The sequence below is a fragment of the Tympanuchus pallidicinctus genome, unplaced genomic scaffold (assembly GCF_026119805.1).
Source record: "Tympanuchus pallidicinctus isolate F22 unplaced genomic scaffold, pur_lepc_1.0 scaffold6, whole genome shotgun sequence".
Taxonomy (NCBI): domain Eukaryota; kingdom Metazoa; phylum Chordata; class Aves; order Galliformes; family Phasianidae; genus Tympanuchus; species Tympanuchus pallidicinctus.
In genome coordinates this window covers 12,745,082-12,771,266 of record NW_026294780.1, presented here as the reverse complement: position 1 = coordinate 12,771,266, position 26,185 = coordinate 12,745,082, and the positions used below count along the sequence as shown (strand labels likewise).

The window sequence follows — 26,185 nt, the reverse complement described above, 5'->3', positions numbered from 1 at the left end:
ATAATAAAATAAACATCTTTATTTTTAATAGATGGACAAAACAGACCCAAAACTAGACAATATTTTCCTGAATTGCATGGGCACTATTGGAGACAATACAAATGAAATTAAAACATACATATATCCATATTATGCTTTCTATCTTTTGTTAGTAGTAGTTTTAATATATCATTTCTGACACAGACAAAAATATACTTTTTTTTTTTAAACAACAGCCACAAATACTGCTCTGATTAATAGCAGACTTACAATAACGTACTGTCTAATTGCACATGGTACTTGATCAAATATGCTCAAAGGGCAGAAGGAAAAATGAGTAACAGTTTTTTTTTTCCCCTATGATACTTATATTTGAAATACTAAATTATTGTCCTATGAAAATAAAAGACTAAATCTGACTTTTACTTTATTTGATCCACTTAATGTTTACATTCAGTTCAGGTTCACAAAAGCATGTGTTATTTATAGTACATATACCATCCTATATAGACAAATATAGATGAAATTGTAATTCTTTTGATGTATCAGCTATGTATTAACTTTGATTTTATGAATGTATCTCATGCAAAGAGGTAAAAAACCCTGTTGAATAAGTGTTATTCACAAATGTTAAGAATCAGAAAGTGAAATGCACGAACATGATATAAATATTTTATTCAGAAATGATTGGCTCAGAAACAATAACCTCTGTGTTTGAAGATGAGTTCTTTGCTTCACTGACTGTAGATCCAATGCAGTGCACACTACCACTACCTACAAACTGCAAAAGTGGAGAAGGAACGTTTGATGATTCACATGAAAATAAAGTTTACTTGCAGAATCATACTGTTGGTGTTTATCTTGTGGAAACAACTTGGTTGCATTCTGTTATCTTTTTTTCTCTGCAGCTGTCAATCATATGTATGGCTTTGGTTATATGATTCGCTTTGCATAAATCCAATGGCAGGGTAGTTGAACTAAGGCAAGAAAACCAGTAAATGGACATTGCATGGGGTTGTCTTAGTTTGGCTTTCAGAGTCATACAATCCACAGCAAAGCTCACCACTGCAGCTACTGAAACTGTTGCTGGGTTCACACAAAGAAATCCAGAGACTTTACAAGTAGAAAGCAGAGCTAATGTCACACTATGAACAGTCTTCCATGTTTCTTCTCCCTTTTGCATGATAAAGCTTTCATAGTGTGGTACTTGAAACAGTGCAATGAACTCTACATTTTCTCAGAGAGCAATGGAAAACTGTTGGAACAATTTTTTGCCAGAAAAAGCAGTTCCAGCAAAACAGGAAAATATTCAATAAGGTGAACAGTACAAAACATTCTGGTAATACTGAAAGCATCTGGGTTGAAGTTTTTGGGATAACATATTTTGATTTTTCATTTAACTTTTCTGTGAGCATTTTAAAGGCCTTCATATTTTTATGGCAATGAGGGGATACAAGGGAACCAAAATACTTTAAAAGAGCCCAGCTGAATCTTTTTGCCTACTTCCTTCTTCAGCTACTGGAAATTCTGAAATACGCAATGTAGAAATGCTGCTGGCCAATATGCCGCTTCTCACGGTGAAATTCTCTCAACTCTTAGCCAAGACACAAGTAAAAAAATTTTCAGGAAGACTTACTTGGTAGATAAAAATTTGGATCCCCTAACTTAATTTGGAACTGTAGTGTAAAGCACTGGTTCTGGAAGTGGGTAAAAAACTGTGGCTTGGTATTTTCTCATAGAAACAGATTCAGGCTAGTGGATTTGGGACAGATATGGATAATAATTCAGCAGTGGCTCCATTCTCTCCTCTCTCCCTTCCATATGATTGCTTTCCACCTCTCTTTTCAAGGAAAAGGTTAAAGGAAAGATTACAGTGGGCTTGTGTCCAGTTTGTAAGGTCCTCAGCACTCTGAAGTTAGTTCATCAGCAGATTGTTCCCTCACCCCACAGAACTTTCTCTTCTTTTCTTTGCTGTGTTGACTCTTAGCAGATTTGGGGTTGATCCTGATTTTAATTCCCTCCACCCAGGGCACACTCACTGCCTGTTCACGCAGCAGTACTGCAGTTGACAGTGCATATCTGGAACTCAGATGTAATATTATTTCTAATGCAGTGTATGGAGAAAAAAAATAACATCTTTAAAATTAATTTTATCTACATATAGTATATATATATGCCATTAAAACTCCACAAAAGGAGCAAAAACATATCTAAGAATTCAACCTTGTGAAAGTTTATGTTAACGCTGAATGTACACGTTGATGGCTTCTTCCTTTAGCAGCAAAACCTATTCTTACACTTCACCTCCTCCAGTATAGCTCCTCCTGCTGTAAATGTAAAAGAGTAATTTTCACCAGTGATCAGCAACAGGAGAGTATCTGGATTTCAGCTGAATGTTCTGTGACTTGTAGATATTAAAAAGAATTACTGGAGCATAACTCTTAGTAGCATAGAAATCTAGCTATTAGATCTCCCTCTGTGAAAGGCACGTACCAAAGAAGACAGACATAATCGTCTTGGCTGTGGGCAAAATGAATCCAAATTGAATGCTCTCTGCTGGCCAGGCCATAGTTACAAGAGGCTTAATCTTCCCTGCTTTGCTTCTAGCCAGCATTATCAGTTATGAATGGTCTCACTCATGCCTGGATAGTGCTGGTGCCCCACAGGCACCATGCTGGCCCGTGAGAGTGGCTGTCAACGAAGGAGTCCAGCACTTAGCTGAAGACACTGCTACGCATTTTGGTACACTTGTGGGTTCAACTTTCCTTTCAGATTTCCTCCAAGCTGCTGCTGCTTCTGGAGGTAAATACAGGCATGCAAAGATCTTTTCTCATGGGAAATCAAATTTTTGAGAAAATGTGATTTTCCATGGAAAATCTAGTCTTTTTTTTCAGAGTAATCTCAGGAAGTCCAAGCCAAAAGACTTTCTGTTGTCTTTGAGAATATCTTTTCTTAGTAAGTGAAATCTGGGTATTTTTCCCATCTGTTTTTTTCAAGCAGCCTTCTTGAATCTCTGATTTTTAATATTTCCTCCATTGTTATGATTGCCTGTTGTCAGACTGCTTTGCTTAGTGTTTGTTCATTTTTTTGTGATAAATCAAAATAAAGCTTCCTTCCACAAAAGTTCTGTTTACTTTATAAAAGTTCAGTCTTTTTTTTTTTTTTTTTTTTTTTTCCACAAGTTGAGTTTCTCAACTCCAATTATTGCTTTAAAATTTTTATCCTCCATTGGTGACAGCCAGTAAACACGGGAAAGAAGAAAATTTACAGTAACATACTTTGCTTACAGGTCATCTTACATTAGGCACACCATCACTTTAACTGCTGATTTCATTTTAACTTCTTTTAAGAGTATAAGATGTTCAGCACATCTATAAAAGAATTTGTTACTATTTGCATATTCTGCTGTTTTATGCAAATAATAACAATATACTAGATTTGCATTCTTTGAAATCTGTTATGAGGAAAAAAATTCCAGAACAAAAACCTAGGGAAGTTATCCATCTGTCTTTGTGAAGGCATTTAGTTCTTTAGAAATAAATCACTTACAGCTGTGACAATGTACTTTCACTTAATGCCAACAAAATGTTGGCTTGTAGTACTTCAGATTGACTGTATTATAATCTCTTCATATGATGTCCTACCTAAATAGCTGTTGCACTTTTCTGCTACTTATATTTTCAATCGTAAATATATATTTTTTAATTACATAGTTTATAGCTGTGGGTGAAAAGAATAGGATCTAAGTGCATCTTTCAGTAAACACTCTGTGATCTAATCGAACATGTTAGATAATAACAGGAAAGAGTTCTGCCCGTGGATGCTCCTGCTTGTAGAACCAATTAGAGATTGTGCAGTGGCATTTCATTCCTAAGTTTTGCTTTTCTTTCCATAAAATGCCTCTTACTATTCTTTGTAGAATATTGTGTTTTGCATTGCTTCGTCTGTGGGTGCCACGCTTTTTAATTATCTTCAGTGTTGGACAGATCTGGACTTGAATCAACATAATTAAAGGCTTCCTTGTTTGTGAAAGTTGAGCTCAAAGTTAGACTGTGTCGTGGATTCACAGGTGCGAGTTCATTTAATACAATATTGTCACTCTTTACAAGTGTTGCTTTGTCCATATGTTCTCTACTGTACCTCGCAACCACAGCATCAAGGAAATCCAGCTTTGGTGGCAAAGTCCCACTCTCAAATAAGTATTTGGCTAAGTAGGAGACTATAATGTTAGTAAAGAAGGAGGTAAGCATTGCAAGTGTTTTAAATGGGAATCGCTGGACGTAGATATTATTTTCATCAGGATAGCAACCAGGATAGTAGATCAAGGGCTGAAGGTAGAGGTATGGTTCTCCTCCAGTTATTCTGAGAACAAGGCCAAATAAGTATCCTGCAATGGCACCATAGGTGTTGGTTCCTTTAATAAACAGCACACACAAGAGCTGGGGGAATATGATGATATAAACAAGATCAGAGCTGAGGTACCACAGGCCGTACACTGATGATGCCAGCAGCGCCATTGCTGTCGCTGATGCTCCAAAGAGAAAAACAGTGATTCTCATGACCCATACGATTTCCCTGTCTGAGGCCTGCAAAAAAAAAGTGCAGTGTTATGGTGGTATGTGTACGCTTTCGTTTATGAACACAGTCTGTGTAAGTCGTGATATTGTAAGAGAGAATGATGCCTGACATTCAGCAATATTCACAAGCTAATAATTCTATCTCAAGCATAGGAGAAAAAAACAAGGGCTATGGTTGAAAAAGTCATTAACCTTTGCACACATGGAAAAATTTGATAGAGTCAGAGAAAAAGCAACAATTGTAGAAATAACTTTTGAAAATAAAATAAATATAGATCAACCAGAAAAAACTTTCAGTGTCCAATTTTTTTCTTCTTCATTTCCTAAGAAAAACTATGACCACAAGCCTACTCTGCACCTTTCTTGAGTGCCACGTGATTTCCTAATAAACCAGTAAGTCAGAAAGATGTCTCAGTTCATTAAGGATTTAAGTAAAACTTATGGTTGCAACAATAATTAGGAGCTATTTAGAATAAACTGCAATGCCATGGGAACACTTGAAGTCTGCTTTTCAGGATCTTTTTCAACTGTTTCACCACTCACAACCATGAACGTTTTAAACCTTCAGTTTAGTCAATACACTCTTAGCAAAAAAATACTGTACTTTTTCTAGTCATAGGCAGGAACATGGAGTAAATGTTTCACTAAGTGAAACATAAGGCAGTATATGCTTTACCTAGTAAAGATCTGTCACTGACAATTTTTTCTAAAAGTAAAAATGGAAATACAATCTCACATTTTGCCGAAATGAGAGCTGGTAAATGTTCCGAGCAAACATAGAACTTGCTGATAAAATTGAAGAGTCAGCTGATGACATGACAGCAGCAGATACAGCACCGAGGCCAAAGAATGATATGTAGACTGGGCAAAGATACTGGAGCACAATTGGTAAAATCATATCCGCTTCTTTATTAGCAATAGGGTCAGGAACACCATATTCAGTCTGGTTCCAGGCTGAAATATAGACACAAGTGTATTGTGAGTAACATTATTAGTCACTCATTAACATCAGTAACATCAGTAGGTGATTTTAGCTTGCTTTTAGTTCTTACTGCTCTAGTCTACTATCAATAGGCAATAAATCATATTAATCTCCCAATACTGAGTTCGTTCTGCCTGTGGTGATAGCTGGTGGGTGATCTCTCTGCCCTTGTCTCAAACTATATACTTTCCTCTGTTTTATTTTCTGCTCCTGTTATTTGAGGGTCGGGAGTGACAGAGCAATGTAGTGGAGCTTAGTTATCCTTTGTTGTTGAACCACCACAATGGAGCTACCTCCCTTGGGAAAAACATACTCTAAAAGTATTTTTCAGTGCAGTCTCCTGTTGATGAAGTCATGGGTTGATCAATGATGTTACCTGTGCAATGCGAGATTTTCACACACCTATTATATTACTCATTTTTTTAATAATTCACCTGTGGATGCTCCAATTGCGCCGATGAGTACTGCAGGAATCGCCATCACAATGCAGCCAAAAGCAGCCAGAAATGACAAAACTTGAGCATATGTGGCAGAAGATGAGGAAAGAACTCGCTGGAAATATGCTTGCCATGGGATACCTCCGAATGTCTGCAAACACAATAAGCAGTGTTCCATTACTGGGAGCTGACACCAGATTTCTTTGCTATCATCATATAGAGAACACATAGAAGCATCACTTGAATGCTGCATTGTTGCTCTTTCATTTACGGCTTATCAGTCAGATAGTAACAGCTGTAACCTCCATTCTCACAAGTAATGTTAGATCTTTGTAAGCCCACTTAAATCCCACTCTTTTAGTGAACTTACACTCTGCACAGTTAGAAACAATGCTACATAGTTTCTGTAATCCTAAAGCATTGTGAGCTCTGTAAATATTTTATAAAGCCTTACAAAAAAATTATAAAAATACTATTGACATATCTCATATTTGCAGAATTTGACCGCCAGCATCCTTTTCTCCCCAGAATTACATTAATTAGGATTGGAAAGCAAGATTTTATCTCCTTCTATGAATGTATATAACTATCTAAACAAGCAACAAGTTCTGTAGGTATTCAGCATGAGAATATGAAAAATGTTCCTCTCATTATCTAAACCAATTATGATACCAATATAAGTTATGGATGAAGTAGTAAAAAAGAATGTGGGGTTTTTTTCTGCTGTTGTTTTAATTCTTTTTTTTTAATGGTGGCAACTCTTCTCTTGTTGTGTGGATGTAACAGTGAAGATGAGACTTAAAATTACACCCACAAAATATAACATAAAAGACTATTATCAAAGGCGGAAAAAACATGCAAAATTCCTCTCTTCAGAGCAGGATTTGAGTAGGCTCCACTAATTAAATAAATGCCTATGACTAAGCACTGCAGAAAGAGAACAAAGCAAACCACTCACTAAAAGTGCACAGTCCAGTTTAACATGATAAATGAGGCAGGAGGTGTTTATTCCTAAGCATGTGTATACAAGTGTTTCATATATGCTTCATGCACACAAGGGACCAAATGAATGCTTCACAAGCAACTCAGATTTTGGCACACTATTTATGAGTGCTTCCCTGTACAACCTTAATAACATTATTTTAACAAAGCTTTCCAAGCACATGTAAATTTCTTGAAATGTAATGAAACAAACAGGATGAAAAGGAAATGTGTCACAATTTGGCAGCATCAGAGCTTTCCTTTGGTCATCCGCAGAAATGAAACCTTCAGCCTTATGGTACAGAATTCAGCCACGTGTGCTAGTGTCATATTTTGACTCTCTAACAATCTCTAAGCAACCTGTGCTGGATAAATTGTTGCATTTTATTAGCTGTATTGTCAGAAAACTCCAAGGATTTTTGGCTGAGGTTATTTAGGAAAAAAAATAGAGAGAAAGAAATCCCAAATTAGAATATGATAATAAAAATGTTATAAAGTTGCCCAGGGACGTCGAGAATGGAAAATGTTAGCACGTGTTGCTAGATCTTCTAATGGAAAGCACTTAATAACCACCAATCCCATGTGTAATAAACGAGTATTAAATAATGAAAACCCTCAGCTCATTCTGGCACGGATGAATTCATCCATCCATCTCTGCAAAGCTCTTTCTACATCACCTACACCTAAGGCATATTTAATCATTTGTATAATGTATTTATTGCCTTTCTTTGCCAAGAATGACATCACTTAAGTGTTAGCCACACACTTTTAATTAATTTTAGCATAAGGCAAATCTTTCTGTCTGACAATATTTAAACAGTCTTCCTGACAATGCTGATATTGACAGCTGTGCTACAGTATTCTACTGGTATTTCTCTGAAATCATTCAAATGTTCAGAAATACAAGGAAAAAATGGAAGGAAAGGAAAAAGGAAAAAATGACACCCACTGACATTCAATGACACTTGCATTTACAGAGAACAAACCAAGGATATGAGCAGTGATGCAGTGGGTGGTGTGTTTCAAGCGGTGATGACAGTGACAGTGAGTCAGTTCCACTGGTGCAGAGTGCAGCATGCAGGCTTCTTGTTTACAGCTGGTGAAAATGCATAGCTGATGGTGGTGACTGTGTTGAAAAAGAGTGTTTTGTAGCTGAGAATTTGTTCTATCAAAAAGTGTCATTGTGCTCTTTGTATCTGTTTTAGTTTCCATGGAAATAAATATGAGGCATTACTTTCAGAGTGATCTACGTATTTAACAGGAATGAAGAAGATAGAAGGTTTCATGTTACTGGAAACTCTTAACTAGATTCTGCTCTTTCTAGTTGTTACAATAACACAGTGCTAAGGTGCTTCAGTCTTTAATATAAGCCATCACTTACCAGCAAAAGGAAATTGTCCAGCCAGGTGTAAATGTTAAGTGAGCCAATAGTTCCAAGCCAAGGTGCTTGGTGCACCTCATGCACAGCTGTGAAACCAATGTCTGTCACTGCAGGATTGGACAATGCAAAGGGTACGCTGATCCACTGTAACCAAAGAATAATAGTTTGTTCAGGTCTAATGGAGGCATGATAAACCTATAAGTGTTGGTCTGTTTCTCTTCTTGCATGCTGCAGATCAAATGTCAAGCTGACTTGCAGAATAGCTAGAAAATATGCCAGAACACCTCCAAACTCCAGAAAGTACTGGATATTTTACCTTTTTCCTGGACAGTATGAGTGTGAGGACAAAATTTATCAGTGGAAGTCATATCATCAGCAGGAGAAGCATATTTGTACATATTCACTACATTTTCCCTAGCTCTATACATAGTCTTTACACCCTTTCTTGGACTGCATTGCAGAGAAACGTCTACATATAAACCTGCAACAAAAGCAACAGGATTTGTGAGTATACAAGCACAAGGCATCAAACCTGAAAGCTTGGGAATTTCATTTGAAATCAAGAAAACGTAGAATTTATGCTTCTAATGGGAAAAGAGGGCTGTGAGGCATTGGAACAGCTGCCCAGAGAAACTGTGGTGCTTCATCCCTGGGCAGCTGAGCTGGGGGGGGGGCAGACCTGCCTACAACAGGGGGTTGGAACTCAATGATCTTTAAGTTCTCTTCCAACTTAAGCCATTCTATGATTCTGTGATTCTACAAAAACTGTATCATGGCAAGAGAGGGATGCTGCTGGAGCATCTTTCTTGCTCCAGAATACTCCAGTTTATTACAGTACCCAGTGTGTTAAAGCACTTTTCTACCTTGAGAATAATTTTACTCTGAGCTCTTGGCTGTTTTGATCTGAGCCAAAAAATCAATTGTGAAACAGTTTCTACCGGAGGATGGATTTTCTTCACCAACACTCTTTTTGTGTATTTGTCAACCAGTTCATTTTTCAACTCATTAACTCCCTGTGAGGAGGACCTTGGCACTTCCTACTAAGAAGAAAACAAGGCTTAGTAATCCATGGGATAGACAACTGCAAGCACAGCACCCTGAAGCCTTTATTATGCAGATTACTATAGCCCAAATGAACATGTGTAAGTGCACAGAGGTGCAAGGAGGTGAAACTTCAAATATCTTCCTCTACCTTGTTGCACAATTACTGTATCAGTTTGTGAAGAAGACATGAATTATTGCTGTTTATTGCAGCAAGTTGCTTATCAAATTGTTTATCAAATACAGTTTCTCAGTTACATATTAAACTTTTCCAATTTAAGCACCTGGGAAGAAAATTTCCCTTCTCAGTGTTTGCTTAGGCTGTTCTGCAAAATATCACCAAAATGTTTTAGCCATCTCCAAGAGATTTTGAGGGAAAGACAAACATTACCAAAATGATAGGATACTAATACTCTTCTATTTATTTATTTATTTTTTTTAATTTGCAGAGAAAGATGAAGTGGATTTTTCATTCTTCTTTGTGAATCTCAAATCTCAAACATGTCAAAGTGATGAATTTATGAAGAGCTGTAGTTCGCACATATTCAGCTGAGATTTTCGGTAGGGAAAATTTCTGAAGGTCCATCTGCAGCCTTGAAGATACAGCCCAGGATTTAATAGGGAGTAAATTGCAAACACATTACTAGCTTTTGTAATCCATTCCAGCTCCTGACAACAATATAGCTCTTTGTGATCTCAAAGACTACCACTATCTTAGTAAACAGAACTAATCAAGACATTTTCTCTGGTTCCACAGATCACTGATATTTCCATACATATAGACTTCCTTTTCCTGTCAAACAGAACAGCCTTGACCTGATCCTGGGGATTATCTCTCCTGGGGAGAGTACTACCTGGCATGGGCCAAAACAGTGCCAGGACTGTATCAACAATAAAATAGAACAGATGATCTTTTATTTTTACCTTGGCACTGTACAACTTGCTAACATGGACGCAGTCTCGAATTTTCTCCTATTGTCCTCTCTGAGCTGTTAATACTTGGAGTAGGAAATTCACTGTTTTGAATGGAGCAAAAATAAAACAATGGCTTGTGGAAGTGAAACAGATTTGGGGGCTTTATGCTGTGAGTAGTTCAGGGAAGAAGAGGAATTAGAAGGATCTGGAACTCATGGGATTGGAAACCAGAAAAAAAAAAAAGAAAAAAAAAAAAAGTACTCCTATATGACAGCAAAGATTTTAGAATGAAGAACTAATAATACAGTTGAGATGAAGAGACAAATAGTTGGGGACAGAGTACAGAATCAGGCAAAGAATGACTGGGCAAAATAAAGTCAGAGACTGGAGCTGAGTGTTGCAACTGTGGGTAGAGGAGAAGAGGGTAGAAAGGAAACTATCTGGGATTGGAAGGAGAAAACCAGGGAAGTATGTGATTACCTAGACCGGGATAGGGTTTATGAAGACATAAGGATGAGACTGTGTCTGAAATGAAGAGCCAGCACAGGGAACAGAAGTGTTTAGAACATGTATCATGTCTCCGGCAAGGAAGAGACATTAAGAGTAGTGGGCAGTAATACTCTATGCCAGTGGGTAAACAGACTGCGCCAAAGTCTGGAGGGGAAGTTGGGACACCAAGCCTGTCATATCTGCTGTGACACTTGCTGTGAAAGTATCCTATCTCATCTGAAATCCCTCACCTAAGCATGCCTGTTTAAGTGTTATCTGAAGCTTCTCATCACTCCTAAGGTTATGTATACAGTTCTTTCTACATGACAGCGATACTGTTTATTTTAAAAGTGAAATTACATGAAGAGACCAATCTGGATTAAAAGAACACTACTAAAACTACAGATCCAACCATTTAAAAGACCGCTTTACCACTTTTGTTTGTCTTCCCCTGCCTGTTCATGGCGATTTTAATCATGGGTTCACGTTGCTATTCCCATAGAATGAGGGTCTGTAGTAGTGCATGAGTGATTTACTTTATTTGGGGAATTTCTGTAATGCACACCATCTGTGAAAACTGAATAGTTCACAAATGCTAACATGCACCTTAGGGAAGGAGACAGCATTTACCCCACTGTGCAGATGAAGAAAATAAGTGTGAGAGTTGTTGTTCTGGAATAACTTCTCATTGGAGGTGGCCAGCTGGAACTTGTATTTGCTTTGTCAGAGTATTTAGCACAATTCCCATGAAGTCAGTTACAAATGGGAATGCTTAGCACTTCTGCAAATAAGGTTACAGGCCTCACAGTAGGACACCACAGAGTGAGGTCTCACACAAGGTTAGTTAGTAGCCATCTGTGCAAGCTCTGGCAGAAGCAATTTCCCTAGGGCTGCATGAGAACTCTGGTGAAAGCAGAGAATCAACGCAGGGTCCCCAAGGTGTCATTCAGCTCCAACACCTTGAGCCACCCCTTCTATTTCAGCCTGTCTCAGATCTCTGCACACCTGTGACAATCTATTACTAGCACTGGCAAGCAAAAACAAGCAGCTTCTTTGACTGCACCCTTGTGATCTGACCCCTGCTGCACTGATGTTTTTCTGAGTACATTCAAGGAATAGCAGTAAGTAAGGGGAAGGCAACCCACTGTCGTATCACTGATAACTGATGGGTGAATCATAACACCATATTCAGACAGCACGGTCATCTTGTGAGACTCCCCAGTCTCCAAGGTTAGTGGAGGGAAATGAGAAAAAACCCACATGATAATTTACAGCAGAAGGTTATCTAAGCTGCATAGGTGATAGCTATAGGAAGGAGAAACTGGAGAATGCTGGCTGTACAGGTCCAGTTCCAGTGTTTCTGGATTGCTTGATTGACTGCTCTCTGCATCTGATGCCTCCTTCCACTGCTTTAGCTACAGCCTGATGGACAGACAGTCAATCTTCTCTAGTCCTGTTCTGAATTAGAGATATACTCAGAATGAAAAGTAAAAGAGTGCCCTATCAGACTGGTAGGAAGAAAGCCAAGAATTGTGCCTTGTGTCAGCAGTATTGCCAAAGCATGGGCTGTATACTGATGCAAATACAGACTCTTTAAAACCATTGGTCTGTAAGTGGAGATATTCCTTCACCTCACCTTGAGAGAAGCCACAATTCCAGAATTTCAGCTGAGCAATAGGTCTCTGCATTTGTTATTTGTCATAAAGCTCAAGGCAAAATTTTCAAGAAAGTGAAAAAAACCAAACTTACCAGCCCAAGGAAGATGCAGAACAACTGAACGACGTCAGTGTAGGCCACAGAATAAAGCCCACCCACGAGAGTGTACAGAGTTGCAATCAGGGCAGAAATAATGACTGAAAGATTGATATTAATGTCAATGATCACACTTATTGTGGCACCTATGGAAAAAAAAAATAACAAAACAACAACACAAAAACAACACTATGTTAGTGTATGTCAAATAATGATGAGAAGGAATTGGATCCCGTTGCCCAAGTCATTAATGAAGTTGTTACACAGCTCACTATTGACCCCCAGGGTACTCTGGTGGATGACTGGCCACCAGCTGGACTCCACGCTCTGGTCACAGCCCTCTGTGCTCAGCAGCTTTCTAAGTTTTCATCTTCCTCACTGCCCACTTAGTTTGTCTATGCACATATTATGGGAGCCAGCATCAAAAGGCTTGGTTGGCCTACACATTACTTTAATTTGTGTACTTGTAGGGACAACTCTTGTTGCTCTTTATGGCCATATTCAAACCCAGGTGGACTTCGGCTGCTCAGACCCCATCCTAGTATTTTCAGACAGCATCTTCATATTCCTTCCAGGTCACTCGCTCCTTCTTCTACCTCTTGTATGCTTCCTTTTTATATATCTGTAGACAGCAGCTTCTTTTTCATCCATGCAGGCCTTCTGACACTTTCTTGTTTTCATGATTGCCAGAGTGGACTGTTTTGAAGCTTAGAGGAGGTGATCCCTGAATATCATCCAGTTCTCCTGAATCTCACTGCCATCTTCCAAGGGATTCTTCCAAGCAGATCCCAGAAGAGACCAAACTCTACTCTTCTGGAATCTGCTGCTGTGGTCCTGCTTTTTGCCTTGTTCCTTTCTCTCAGGTCTCTAAACTCTATCATCTTCAGAACACTACACCCAAGGTTGCCTCTGGCTTTTACATCCCTAACATTAATTCTTCCATGTTTGCAAGTATTAGGCTCAGAAGAGCAACTCTCTTCATCATATCCCTTAATCAGTCATGCAATTATCAGAGCACTCTAGAAACATCCCAAATTGCTTGTGTTCTGTACTGTGCCTCCAATAGCTGTCAAGGTGTTTGTATACTTCCCATAGATATACTAGCTATTTCAAATGATTGTAGTATTTTAACACATTGTTTTAAAAATTCATCTCCTTCCAATTAGGCCAATTTAGATGAAATATGTTAGAATAACTTTTAGTCCTTGTGGTACAGCAGGTGGATATTCTTGAACACATGGGTGGAAAGTATCTGGCAGTAACACCCAGAATAACTTGTAGTATGTAAGAGTTGCAGAGAGCTGACAGGTAGCTTTTTATTGTACAATGAGCCCTCAAGATTCTGGTATTTCAGAATTATAGGATCAAAAATCTTGCAGAAGTTGGAAGTCCTGTCTTTCCCTTCTACAGCCCTGCCAAGCCAGGAATCATGAGAAGATCAGCAGATGAAGAATGCATCGGTGAAGATAGGTGTGCAAATCAGGGGTTGTAATACAAGTGTGTCTATTCACAGAACAGTTTAAATTATAACTCTCTGTGACCTTTATAGTCTTTAGCCGCCAGTGGTTAATATGAAGCTCCAAGAAAGGCATTCACATCATTTACTTTGAATTATCACATATTAGCTTGTCCTCAATCAAAAAGAAAGTATATTTTAAATACTTAAAGAGTTCTTCAAGCTATTCAACTCCTATCACCTCAGCGTGTAGTTTGTTCTTAGTCCTTTAAGGGTTTTGTGATGAAATTGTGGTAAACAAGCTCCCCATTGCTTTGCAGTTCATCAGAGCACAGTTGGAGAGTACCTTCAAAGTTTATTTTCTGTTTAAAATAGCTGTGCTAGAAAGCATTACCACATGCATGTGCACTATGAGTATGATTAGCTGGTAAAAGTCAACTACTGGTGCTTCAGCTCAAGGACTTTCTCAGTTCTTGAAGGGATTGCTAAATTCAAAACTGAAATATAATTAAAAACCCTGGAAACTGACTTATTTTTCAGGACTGGATGAGTAGTTGAGTGATTTTCTATTGAGTCACACTTCCACTAATTCTCTGCATCCTTTCTTGAATCCTAAGTATTTTCTTTATTTTGTCAAGAGGAAAGTCAGTCAAATTGAATAATACTTAAATGTATTTATCTGAACCTTGTTTTACTTCTATTATTTGTGCTATGGAAAGCTGTGTTTATTTAGACACTTTTTATGTAAAGGATTATTTTGTTCAGATGCATTGGCAATGATGTTTCATATATTTCACAAAATTCTGTCTGTCCCCTGTGATCTCAGTGGTGCAGAAGAGAAGCTGGGGCAGCCGTGATGCAAAAGGGATACTTGCAATCATTCACCTCACCCTCTCTGTTAAAGTAAATTTGTTGCTCAATCTTTCCATGCTGTTTTGACAAGAAACCACTTCAAGGTACATTTTCAAAAGTAACAGTTCAAGGAAGGAGTCTGGATTTCTCTTTAAACATCTAGATATGTCTTTCCATTACCAAAATAATCAATGAGGTACCATTATTGTGTACAACTACTGTTTACCGTAGGTCTGAGACAACTGCCACACTCTGGGCTGTTTGGCTAAGATAGCTGAAATTTGAAGCCATTTTTTATGCATTTCTAATTTTCTTAATCCCTTATACCTATTTCAAGTTAATTTTTAAAATGATGTTTCCTTACCTAAGGCAGAGAAGATGGCAGCAGCCCAAAACATTTCTCCCATTAGAGCTGGAATAAACAGGAGTCCTCCCATCCTTTTTCCATAAAGCTGCTGAAAAGGGTCTAACATTGTCACATAGCCTTTGGATCGCATAGGTTTTGCAAAAAACAGACCACCTACAAAGAAAAGTAGCGCAAGACACCAACTGTAGTGGAGTTTAATGCACTGACATTAAAGGGTAAAACACTGATTGTCAAGTAAAGGTATAACAGTATCAGTATTACTGTGTTTTGTTTCTTTAAAGAAATAAGTACAAGTAAAATATTTCCTAGGATCTCCCATTTTACATCTAACTATAGATTTACATAAGCAAAATCACATTATTTATGTCTATAATATAGTAATGGAAAAAAAAAAATAATTTTGTTGGTTCAGTTAACTTGATTTCCACTATGATGATGTCAGAGTTTTGTCTCAGTTTAGATCAGCCTAAGGGAATGTCTTTGGTACCGAAGTCTGTTCAAACATAGAGAAGAACCCAGTATGGGTATAGGTCTTATTTTTCACATAGAGCTACACCAGTAACAAAACAGTCTGGGAATCTGGATCAGAAATATGGATTCACACATGGCATAGAATGCACTCAGTAAAACTGAACCTTTCAGGACAACTCAGATTTATAATTCATGCTTAGATCAACATTACTACACCTGCAGGATAGGTCAAATGCTTTCTGGGCTCTGCAGGTGTCAGGTTCCCTGAACATCTGTCATGCGCTTATTTCTGTGCACTTTCAGGACATTTGATGTATCACAATTCTGCTCTGCCTGGCTCACGTATGTACTGAGTATGCATGTAACTGTGGAAAGTCCTCACATTCCTAACTAATTTCTAATATACAGTTGTCAAATTCTTTCTGTCTGGGAAAAAAAAAAAAAAGAAAAAAAAAAAAGAAAAGAAAAGAAAAGAAAAGAAAAGAAAAGAAAAGAAAAGAAAAGAAAAGAAAAGAAAAGAAAAGAAAAGAAAAGAAAAGAAAAGAAAAGAAAAGAAAAGAAAAGAAAAGAAAAGAAAAGAAAAGAAAAGAAAAGAAAAGAAAAGAAAAGAAAAGAAAAGAAAAGAAAAGAAGGGATAAATCTCACTAAAATCAAAATAGACACTCTATGGAAATCTTTGTAGTTGACATCAGATGCCTACAGATAAGAAGACTTCTCTCACAATAACACTGCTGAAATGCAATCCATAAGCTACACTACACTAGAAAATCAGGGAGACCCTAATAAAATCAACTGTACAGTATTTGGAGATCCTTAGGTTCTTCATCATAGGGAATCTATTTGTTGTATTGCACAGAAGATTTTCCATTTAACTCTGTTGTGTCTGATATTTCTTCAATTCATTAAGTTCCCTGAACAGAAAGCTCTAGCTTACCAATCACAATTTATGCCCTTTGTATTATGCTGTCTTTAGATAAGTAGTTTACATGCAGAAGGCCTCCAGAAACTTTTCGTCTATTTTTTCATTGTTCATGACTCCTATACCTATTCTATTCGTTACATCATCATTACAAAATACAACTAAAGCAGGAAAAAAATAGTCACTGGTAGCATAACCTATTAGACTATTCAAACATCCATCAAAGGTAATAGGAGATATTGTAACCATTGGAACTTGAAAAATTGAAGAAATACAGCAGATTATTGAATTAGTGGGAAGGTTAAATTAATCTTAAATCTTTCCAGCCTGAAGCAATAATATTTCTTTTGTTATTTGTTCTTGTATATATATATATATTTTTAAAGGACAAACAACACCTCCTCCCAAATCTGCATGTACATATCATGCATACAGAAATGCTTTTCTTGCTGTGTTCTGAAGAGAGATGTACGGTCACACAGCACAAAATTTTTCTCTGCAGAGGCCAATGTTTATCAGTCCAAGGATGGAGCCTGGATTTCTTCGTAAATAGCTGGAAATGAGAGGAGTAACTAACTCAGCCTCTTGTGGGCTATTGATTTGGGACAATTCTACAATGGCTACAAACCTGGAAGATGCTTATGGCTATAATTCTAATGACCACTTAATGACACAGATCGATCATAACCATCATGACCTGATAATGACATCAACTTATCTCTAGGCAGTTCTACTATTAATGTCTTCCTTACAGGATTCGGAATTCCTCTCAGGGATGGGATTTACTATTGGAACTAGAGCTGGCCTGCATACAACAGAGAGGAATACATACAATGTGGAACTGTTCCACCTGGGAACAGAGGAGAACCAGGACAAGCCATAGTTTCTGAGGGGAAACTGAGTTGTATAGGAAGAAATAGAAGGAGCAAGAAGATCTAGAAAAGCAACCCAAAGGGAAAAAAGTAGCACAGACTAGCTGGGAGGACCAGGAGGAAAAGGCTCAAAATAGACTGCAAGGGTAAGTAGTATCAAAAATCTAGTAAACCAGCCATATTAATACAAGATGAAAAATACAGGATCATTTCTGGAAAAATATCCTTTCTAAGCAGTTGCACCAGCACTCGTCTAAGGGCCGTGATCTGTTCAAAACCTGAAAGCATGTATTTGACAGCTTTGTAGAGCATTCATCATAGCTCACAAGGCAATATTTCTGTTAAGAGCTGCTCCATGCAGATGAAACATGACAAGATATTTTTTATTGCTGTTATTTTGGAGAAAGGTAAGAAGGTCTGATTGAATTTTGGGAATTAGAGAACAGAACATTAATAATTACAGCACTGTCTGTATTTTACACACTGAACCTGCACATGGAAGGATTCATTATTTTCATTTTGACCATGATTTTGAGTTTCACACTACATATAAAAAGAAATTTAGTTCAACTTTACAGCAACAAAATGGCTCTCCTCCAGACTTCATGCATGAAATTCGGAAATTAGTCTGTCAGTGGAGAGTTTCTAAAATTTAAGCAATTCCCTAAGCTGTGAGGATATTTGCTGCATTTGAAGTCCAAGATTTAGACACTATCAGAGAAGCCAGTAATATTTTGCAGATTATATAGGCTCTTAAAAACAGCAAAGCAAAACAAAACAAAAGGAAAACCCTGAATATATAAAACCTAGTATATACAGTTAAAAAAAAAAGAACAACAACACATCCAAAAATAAAAACCAACAAAAGCAACAGTTTTTCTCAGTGTCATTTCATCAAACCCGCTTGATGTTATTTCAGATGATGGCCTTGACATCAGAACTCCAAAATCAGTGAGTATCACCTTCATTTCCTTGCTTACCTAAGACCAGACTAAGGGAATATCCGATAGGTGCCTGAGCCCAAGCTAGACCATAGCCTGGGACATACACAGCTTCTGCAGTCCCGTTGATGTAACCTCCTCCAACCCATGTGGCTGAAAAAGAAGAGGTAGAAAAGCCCTTAATGCACTCAGAGAACAAAAACCTTCCACACTGAAGAGCAAAATTGTCATCACTTATAATACTGCTGTTTTTTACTATGTGTACTATACAAGTACCAGACATAGCATCCTTTTATAGAAGGTAGTCCTAATCCAAAAAAATTTACAACTTAAGCATATGAAAGAGAAACCAGATGACTCTGTACAATCAGTGAATATGTGGGGCCCAAGTTCCCCTTCATACAGAGAATGAAGCATAATAACTCATGAAACATGATCATTTCCTTAGTTTGTTCAAATGAAAGCAAGAGGTAAAGGAGAGGCAAGGAAGAATAACCATGTAATGATTAAGTCATCCCAGTTCAGAAAACTCAGAGCACTGAAATTACACAGTAATTTAATGCAGGCATGTCCAACCTGCAGCCTGCAGGCCACGTGCAGTCTGGTTCAACCCATACTGCAGCCATATCCCTACAGCATCATGGTGGCAGCTCTGCCCTGCCAACTGGCCCAGCCCCATTAATAGGGAAATCACCATGTAGGTATGTGATGGTGCTGCTATTTAAGTTCTAAAAACTGACTTATGTATTTTTGCACTCCCTGCAGGCATATTCTAGAAGAGGATTGTAATATCGTTAATGTTATCATTTCTATATAAACCACCAGTATTTTTAATATACTGAACTCAGACCTTTAATGAATTCTCTTCCTTAAAGAAAAGTTTCTACGCTTGAGAATTTTGGACCTTGAGCATGTCTGACCAAAAATCTCAAACACAGAATATTTCTGTGATTGAATCTGTAAAAATCATTGATTATGAATTATGTAATGAAGTTTATCTCTTTGTTTGCAGATTCCATGCAAAAAAGTCTTTTATTTCCTCAGATGTATAATGAGTGAATTTTATGAACCTGAGCCTGTAGTTTGAAGAATGGCAGGCAAGTCATTATGTTTTTGCAAAGCCAATTTGATTTGCCACAAAATCTTTGCCTTCTTACACAACATGCACAGTTCAAACTTCCTGTGTAAAAACTTACAATTGCAAGAAAGTTATTTTCCTTACTCAGTATTCAGACTTCTGATGTATTAGATAAACAAGTGGAGGTGGATACAACCAATGGAGATACAATTAAAATCCCAAAGAGTTTCAATGTAAATCTATCTGACTACTCTTCCACTTACATGTAATACCTCTTAACTACAACAAAATGGTATTTTTAAACTTGATGCTAAATTACACCATGGCTTTGAAATCAAAGATCTCTGGAAATTTGAGCATTGCAATTGCAGCTGATTCTGGATTATGAAGAACAGGAATGGACCATTCAGTTGTTGGAAATAGCGAAATGGACTTGTACACAGGATGTGCATGCGGAGAATATCTTCAGCAAAAGGACTGACACTGTATACCCTGACTTTTCAGTACTGAGAATTTCTGTGCATTACGGAGACGAGTGATGACCATGTGAAACAACATGGAGCAGATGGGTGAACACTGATTCTTGACAGGAAGATTCAGGGATACAGAATGTATATAGAAAATCATCAGACTTTTGGAATTTTTTGCTTCTTAAGAATGTGAATGCATTGAAGCAGCTGGAAATATGATACTTTGGTTACCAGAGTCCCTGTGCACTTGGGATATGTGTTCCTTGTTGTTTCTCAAGTAGTATATACTTACGGAATGTGTCACGATCACCTGCGTACCGTAGCAAAAGTCACTGAGTAAATTTTTAGAAATATATTTGTATATGTCTGTTTCCCTGGAAAAATTAGAAGAATGAACTCTGAATGAATGACACCCACTTCCAGGTAGGAAGAATCCCATAGGCAAGGACAGATATCTAGTAGAACTCCTGCTGTGGTACAAGAAGGCTTTGGTGGCTGGCATTGATTTGCCTGACGCTGACACTGAAAGTGTCTCTGTTTTCCAAGGAGAACTTGGATGCTGTGCCTTGCTCCTTTATTTTTGTCTGGAAGTGACCAAGCAATTTCAATCCTGTAGATGTGGGAGGGGCCATTGCCCTCCCCTGGCCGGGGATGAGAAAGATGCCCCATGGACAGGTATTGGTGAATAAGCTAGAATGGAGGATTTAGCACTCTTTCATAATTTCATCATTTGTTTTCTTGATAGGGAGTTTGAAAATTAGCTGCTGATCAATTTTTGTATGTACACAACTCTTCTAGAACATCTGCAAGGAACCCCAGAGCTTTAGAAAGGTGTTACACAGTTTTTTGTCAGGGGGTTAAGAGCTACCCTGTCATCAGTAAATACATTTGGAAGAAAATAATGGGATATGGTAGGAAGGGATTTCATCCTTAGATATTAATGTTCTGATCCTCAGTTTTTTAAGCCACAATTTAAAGTTAATTTTTTTTTTTTTTTTTGTGAAATTCTTCCCCCCTCCCCCCCCCCCCCCCAAATCAGACAAAAGGAATATAAAATTTAATAATCTATAGAAACACTTGCAGTAATCCATTTTAATCCTCTCTTTCCCTTCCAACTGAAGGGCCCCAAAATGCTGCAAATAGAAACGTCCATTTGAAGCAAATGCCCTACAAATAATCAGACAAATACTTAGGATATGGAGCATAATTTGGTTTCTAGTTCATATGAGGAACATAAAAATACATTTCAGAAATCTCTATATATTTCAGTGTATATTAATAAGACAGATTTTCTGATACTTCTTTGTAAATGATCCCTTGTCTAAACACACAAATTATTGAATCAGCTCATCATGTTCTATAAAACGAAATTTCCAACCCAAGGATTACAAAAAAAAATCAGAATACTGATAATATTGGTAATACTGATAATATTTATTTTATTTTTGTGAAACAATACAAAGCTTCATCCAAGTAAAATGAAAAATGCTGTCAATAGATTATGATATTTTTAGTTGCACTTGCAAGAATTTTGATTATGTAATTTCAAATATTTCCTCTGGGGTTCAATCTCAACCACTAAAATCAGGATAGCCTCAAGTCTGTCACAGGTATCACTGCTTAAAATTGCCACCCCACAAATTAAGGAATATTTATATTTAATTCAACATTTTACATATACTCACGAAAAATTAATACATGAATTGAAGTCTTGCCTACTGCTGCACTATGTTAGGAGAACTGTTGTAATCCATTGAGAATTCAAGATTTTCACTCTTTTTTGATAATTGCAGACACATTCAACCTTCAATAGGCTTCATGTTCAGGCATTCCAATAACAAGTTCCTAAAACAGTTTGCTCAGGATCACAGTACCAATCCAAATATGTCCATATTCATAAGACGTACTTTAAAGCTTTGAAATACAATTCAGAAAATCAACTAAATACTTACAAATCTTGAATCTATCCTATGAAGTCATGATGGTTACACTTTCAACTTGATTTTAAATTTACAACCTAAGTTCTGCCATCCTCCCCACCAAGCAGCCTTAGAAAACAAAGCTGTTTTTGTAGCTAATACACATGGACCACAGTAGAATTTGTCTCAAGCAAGAAAAACAGAATTGAGCCTTATCTCATAACCCAAAGTATTTCATGTACATATAAAAAATATCATTTCTGGGGATATTTTAAAAATCCAGCTTTGCTTAGACAACTCAAGTTGTGACATATTAAGAGCATGTCTGAACAGCCATCTAGTTCTGGAGATGTTGTTGTGATGCGTAAAATCTAGCCTACGGTTTTTAAAGAACCGTCAAACTATTTTGTAAAAGTTGTTGTGGATTTTGATCAGCTTGCACTCACATAACAATGGTTTTGTTATGTTTTCACAAAAGGCATGTGCCAATCAACTCACTTTTGTTACTGAGACAAAAACTGAATTAGTTCTTGGTTCTACCGTATTGTGCGTGCAGCTCCTATCTCTACATGCCAGGTGCTCCCATAGTGAAAGCGGAATTTACTTGCTGTCTCAAACTGTGTCTGCTGTATTTATGAAGGCAGAGGTTAGAAAGCATGTAAACCCTGATGGTATAGTCTGTGAGTGTTCCATCTGAGCAAAAACTTGAGGACCAATCTGATGTTCTACCAGAGAAATGATACACTACGTCATCTTCAGAGGTGGCATGAAATGAGGCAAATGTGTGTGGGTGTGAATTCTGGCAGTTATAGAAACTGCCTGTAATACAGGGAGCCCAAATTCAAGTCTCATCTGTTCTTCAACTTTTATGAAAAGTATTACTGTAAAATGGGATTAAGGAGACCAAATTTATGCCTCCTTCCACCGGCAAGGCAGTTCATCATAGCCACTTCTGTGGAGAATATAATTTCATCTCCTCTTTTCCAATCTAACGATTATAGCTTTGTGGCAAGCAGCATCTCCACAAAATATTCTTGTATCAGTGCCCTTGAAAACATTTGATTTAGCAGAAAACAGACAAACTAGCTCTTGTCATGAGTAGAATCTGGTCATATCTGAAGTTTCAGTAGCTGATGAATACATGGCTACTGATGCACCATCATCTGATGTGCTCCAGTATGTTATAGCAAAGTGGTAAAAGTAGAACATATACCTGGATTCAAACTTCAATGACATTTACAAGAATCCTTTACTCATGATCTAAATATTCAACCTTTCAATGAGCAAAATGACTCTGCAGGGTGATGGAAAAGAACACACAATTCCTGGCCCAAGTTTTTATGCATCTCCTATATATTACATCTTGAAAAACCAGGCAGGAGAAAACAAAACAAAAGTCATAACTTGATGAATTCAATTTGGGAACTGAAAGCGCTTTGCCAGAATTTAATTTAGAATATAAAAAAAATAATGAAACATGCTTAAATAAAATTATATTTCTTAAATCAAAAATGGTGGGTCAATTCACTCTTCTTCAATGTACTTTTGTTCTGATCCCCGATGTTAGCTTCAAGAGCTGAGATTTTGGACCTTGCTGCAAACCTTTTGTTTACCCATGCAACTTAGCAGGTTCGACTGGCTTTGGGAGTCAAACAGCATTGCTAAGAAAATTAGTGAGCTTATTCTTCACTGAGGCTTTTCCTTCTGATACTAATTTTCACAGAAATGTATTATTTCATCAAGATGCCACAAAAGATGTTACAGAATTCACAAAGTAAGTTTGCAGAAATCAGTGAGCTTGAGAGTTTAGATTTATGCCAGTTTTCTTTGTGAGACTAATTCTGAACTGATGCTGCCTCGCATCTTTTTTTACATATAAATTTTGCTTTACTCAGACTTAGCAAAAATAACTCATGAATTTGGATGGCTTTAACAACAGCAACAGTTATTTTAAAATTAGTTTTCCTATTAGTCTATAAAGCTCCTATATTTCTGTTCCAAACATGCCTGATCTACAAATGAATATGAAAGCAGTGAGTAAGATATGAAATATCTTACTGTACAATTTTAAAAATTTGTTGTTTTTATCTACATGCTACACTTCGTTCACTACACAACTTCAGCAGCAATTGGGGAACAAAATATAGGTATATCCTCCACAATGCATTATTTAGTTTACAGATTATAATTCTCTTTCACTCTGATGGAACACTAACAAGCTATAAGCTGGTTAGGGATAAAAAAGAAAGGGAAAAAAGACCTTTTACATACCGGTCATTGTAAATCCACCAACTAGCAAGCCAATGTCTCTTCCGCCGACGATAATAGCTTCGCTGCGATCTCCATCGCTGCCGGTGTTCTTGGTTTTCCAAGCAGCCCATATCCCAACTGCCAGGATAGCCAGGTAAAACACAGCTATGGCCACCAGTCCCTCCACATGGAAAGGCATGTTGGAGTCCCGACTGGTTTTTTTGATCGTTATTTCATTAAGGCTGCTGGAGAGAATGCAATAATATGTCTGCGTTTAGCAAACCTAGCAAGATGCTTTTCAGAATCAATCTACGAAGAAAACTCAGATCGTTATTGAAAAGGCTGTTGTGGTGAATTTATTAAATGAGCATTTCAGATGTAACTGAAATTAAGCTTACGTGCCAATTGAAATGCCTGTGGAGCAATGAGCAACAGCTGTAACCTGTGATTACAATGGAAAGTGAATGATGTGGCCGAAAGCTACGCAATTCTTATAAATCAGTTCCTGAATACGGAATTCTTACAGTCACGGAGTTGCCGCTGTTAGAACTCTTTAGACAAGAAATAGCTTGGTACATGGAATAGTAGAAAAGAGCTTGGCCATGTGCTTTGTTACAGAAGTCTCTATTTAGTCAGAATATAAAAACTGCACAGAAGTAACAACAACAAAAGGTATCTTTTGATGTATTGGAATGCTGCATCCTTTCCACCCTCGGCCCCCTCCTGTATTTAAAAATCTCCACTTTCTTTTTAGTGACAGGCTTAATTTCCCAGCGTTAAAAGTACCGATCAATTCACGATCGCGCTTTCATCTGGAAAGCGCAAAAGCTGTCGGACGACAGCAAACACCAGCTCCCCGACCTACAGCCCGGAGCCCTCCCGGGCGACCCCCCCAGTCTTCCCCGCGTTTCTCAGCTCTCATCCGCCCGCTCCGTGCTCGCCTCCCCCCAGCAGCTCCGGCAACAGCCTCCCACCGCCCCGACGGCTCCGCGGGAACCCCTCGCTCCATCCCGCGGAGCCGCCCTACCTGCCGCTCTCCGCGGAGCTCCTCGGGGCTCCGCCCGCCCCGCCCGGCCGCGCACCCTCTCCTCGCCTCCCGCTCCGCTCCCTCCCGCCGCACCGTCGGGGAGCAGAGACCGCTGCGCTGCGCCCGCCGCCCCACCTGGGATCCGGCGACCCGGCCGTCCATCCCTGGGGCGCTGTCGGGGCTGAGCCCGGGGGCCGTGCCCCCACCAGGGGTCTGCCCGCAGGGGGTGGGAGTGAAGCGCAAAGGCGGCTGTTCCCCTCTCGGTGCGCCGAATGGTGAGGTTGCAACGGTGGGCTGGTGAATTAAAAAGAGGAAAATCCCTTTATAAAGGAGGAGGGTCGAGTGGGATGAGAGGACCGTGTCCGTCAGAGATGGGGGGGAGGATGGGGGAAAGACGTCAGAGTGCTAGGGGACGTTGGGGGGAAGTAAGGATGACTCAAGGGAGAGTGATTGTCGTGTCATGGTAGAGAAACAGGGTTAGGAAGTAAAAGTGGGGAGAAAAAATGAAAGGGAACAAGGGGGAGAAAGGAAGGAACAGGTTCATGTGAGACCAAAGGGAGAGAGGAAGAAAAGAACGAGCCGATCAGAAAAGGAGTGCTGAAAAGAGGGATGAATGAAAGGGAGAGAACAGAGGGAAGAAGAGGGAAGGTGTGCTCTGTGCTCTCAGTGCCCCCCAGCACCCCACCTGCACCTCCCACAGGCCTGACACCAAGGCTGGGCTCTCCAGGGCTGGTCAGAACCACCTTTCCCCTTAGCTCCCTCCATGCTGTGCATCCCTCCCTAGCATGCAGCTGGGTTCCCACCCACAGTGCTGCTAAATCTTGGGGCTCTCCCTTTTTGATGTGCCGCTCATAAACTTGACCTGCAGCCCAACAGTCATACCAACCTTGCTTTAAAAGGTTTCCTGCCCTTTCCCTCCAAATGATGCTGGACAGTGGGCCCCTCAGAGCTGAGAATGGTATTGCATGTGCAAAAAGGACCCATGCACACTGTTGCCTCAGTTTTTATTGAGAGAAGGCCTTGCTGAGC

The 26,185-nt window shown here is 38.6% G+C and overlaps 1 protein-coding gene and 1 long non-coding RNA gene across 2 annotated transcripts in view; one reads left to right on the top strand and one right to left on the bottom strand.

Annotated features, from left to right (window-relative positions):
* The window catches only part of LOC128071750 (uncharacterized), a 370,870-nt gene that overhangs the window by 219,418 nt on the left and 125,267 nt on the right, over window positions 1-26,185 (top strand). The window lies entirely within an intron of this gene.
* Window positions 73-24,328, bottom strand: SLC5A7 (solute carrier family 5 member 7). The gene is made up of 8 exons (XM_052664764.1): window positions 24,151-24,328; window positions 18,452-18,565; window positions 15,207-15,362; window positions 12,532-12,680; window positions 8,338-8,481; window positions 5,973-6,126; window positions 5,293-5,510; window positions 73-4,565 (listed from the first exon to the last, which is right to left on the bottom strand). The coding sequence occupies exons 1-8, from the start codon at window positions 24,326-24,328 to the stop codon at window positions 3,942-3,944; spliced, it is 1,737 nt and encodes a 578-aa protein (XP_052520724.1). The 3' UTR covers window positions 73-3,941.

Coding starts and splice junctions, on each gene's coding strand:
- SLC5A7 (XM_052664764.1), bottom strand. CDS start 24,328: ATGCCTTTCCATGTGGAGGGACTGGTGGCCATAGCTGTGTTTTACCTG. Junction 15,363..18,451: donor TTCCCTTAGTCTGGTCTTAG/GTAAGCAAGGAA, acceptor TTTTCTTTGTAG/GTGGTCTGTTTTTTGCAAAA. Junction 6,127..8,337: donor TGGACAATTTCCTTTTGCTG/GTAAGTGATGGC, acceptor TTGTGTTTGCAG/ACATTCGGAGGTATCCCATG.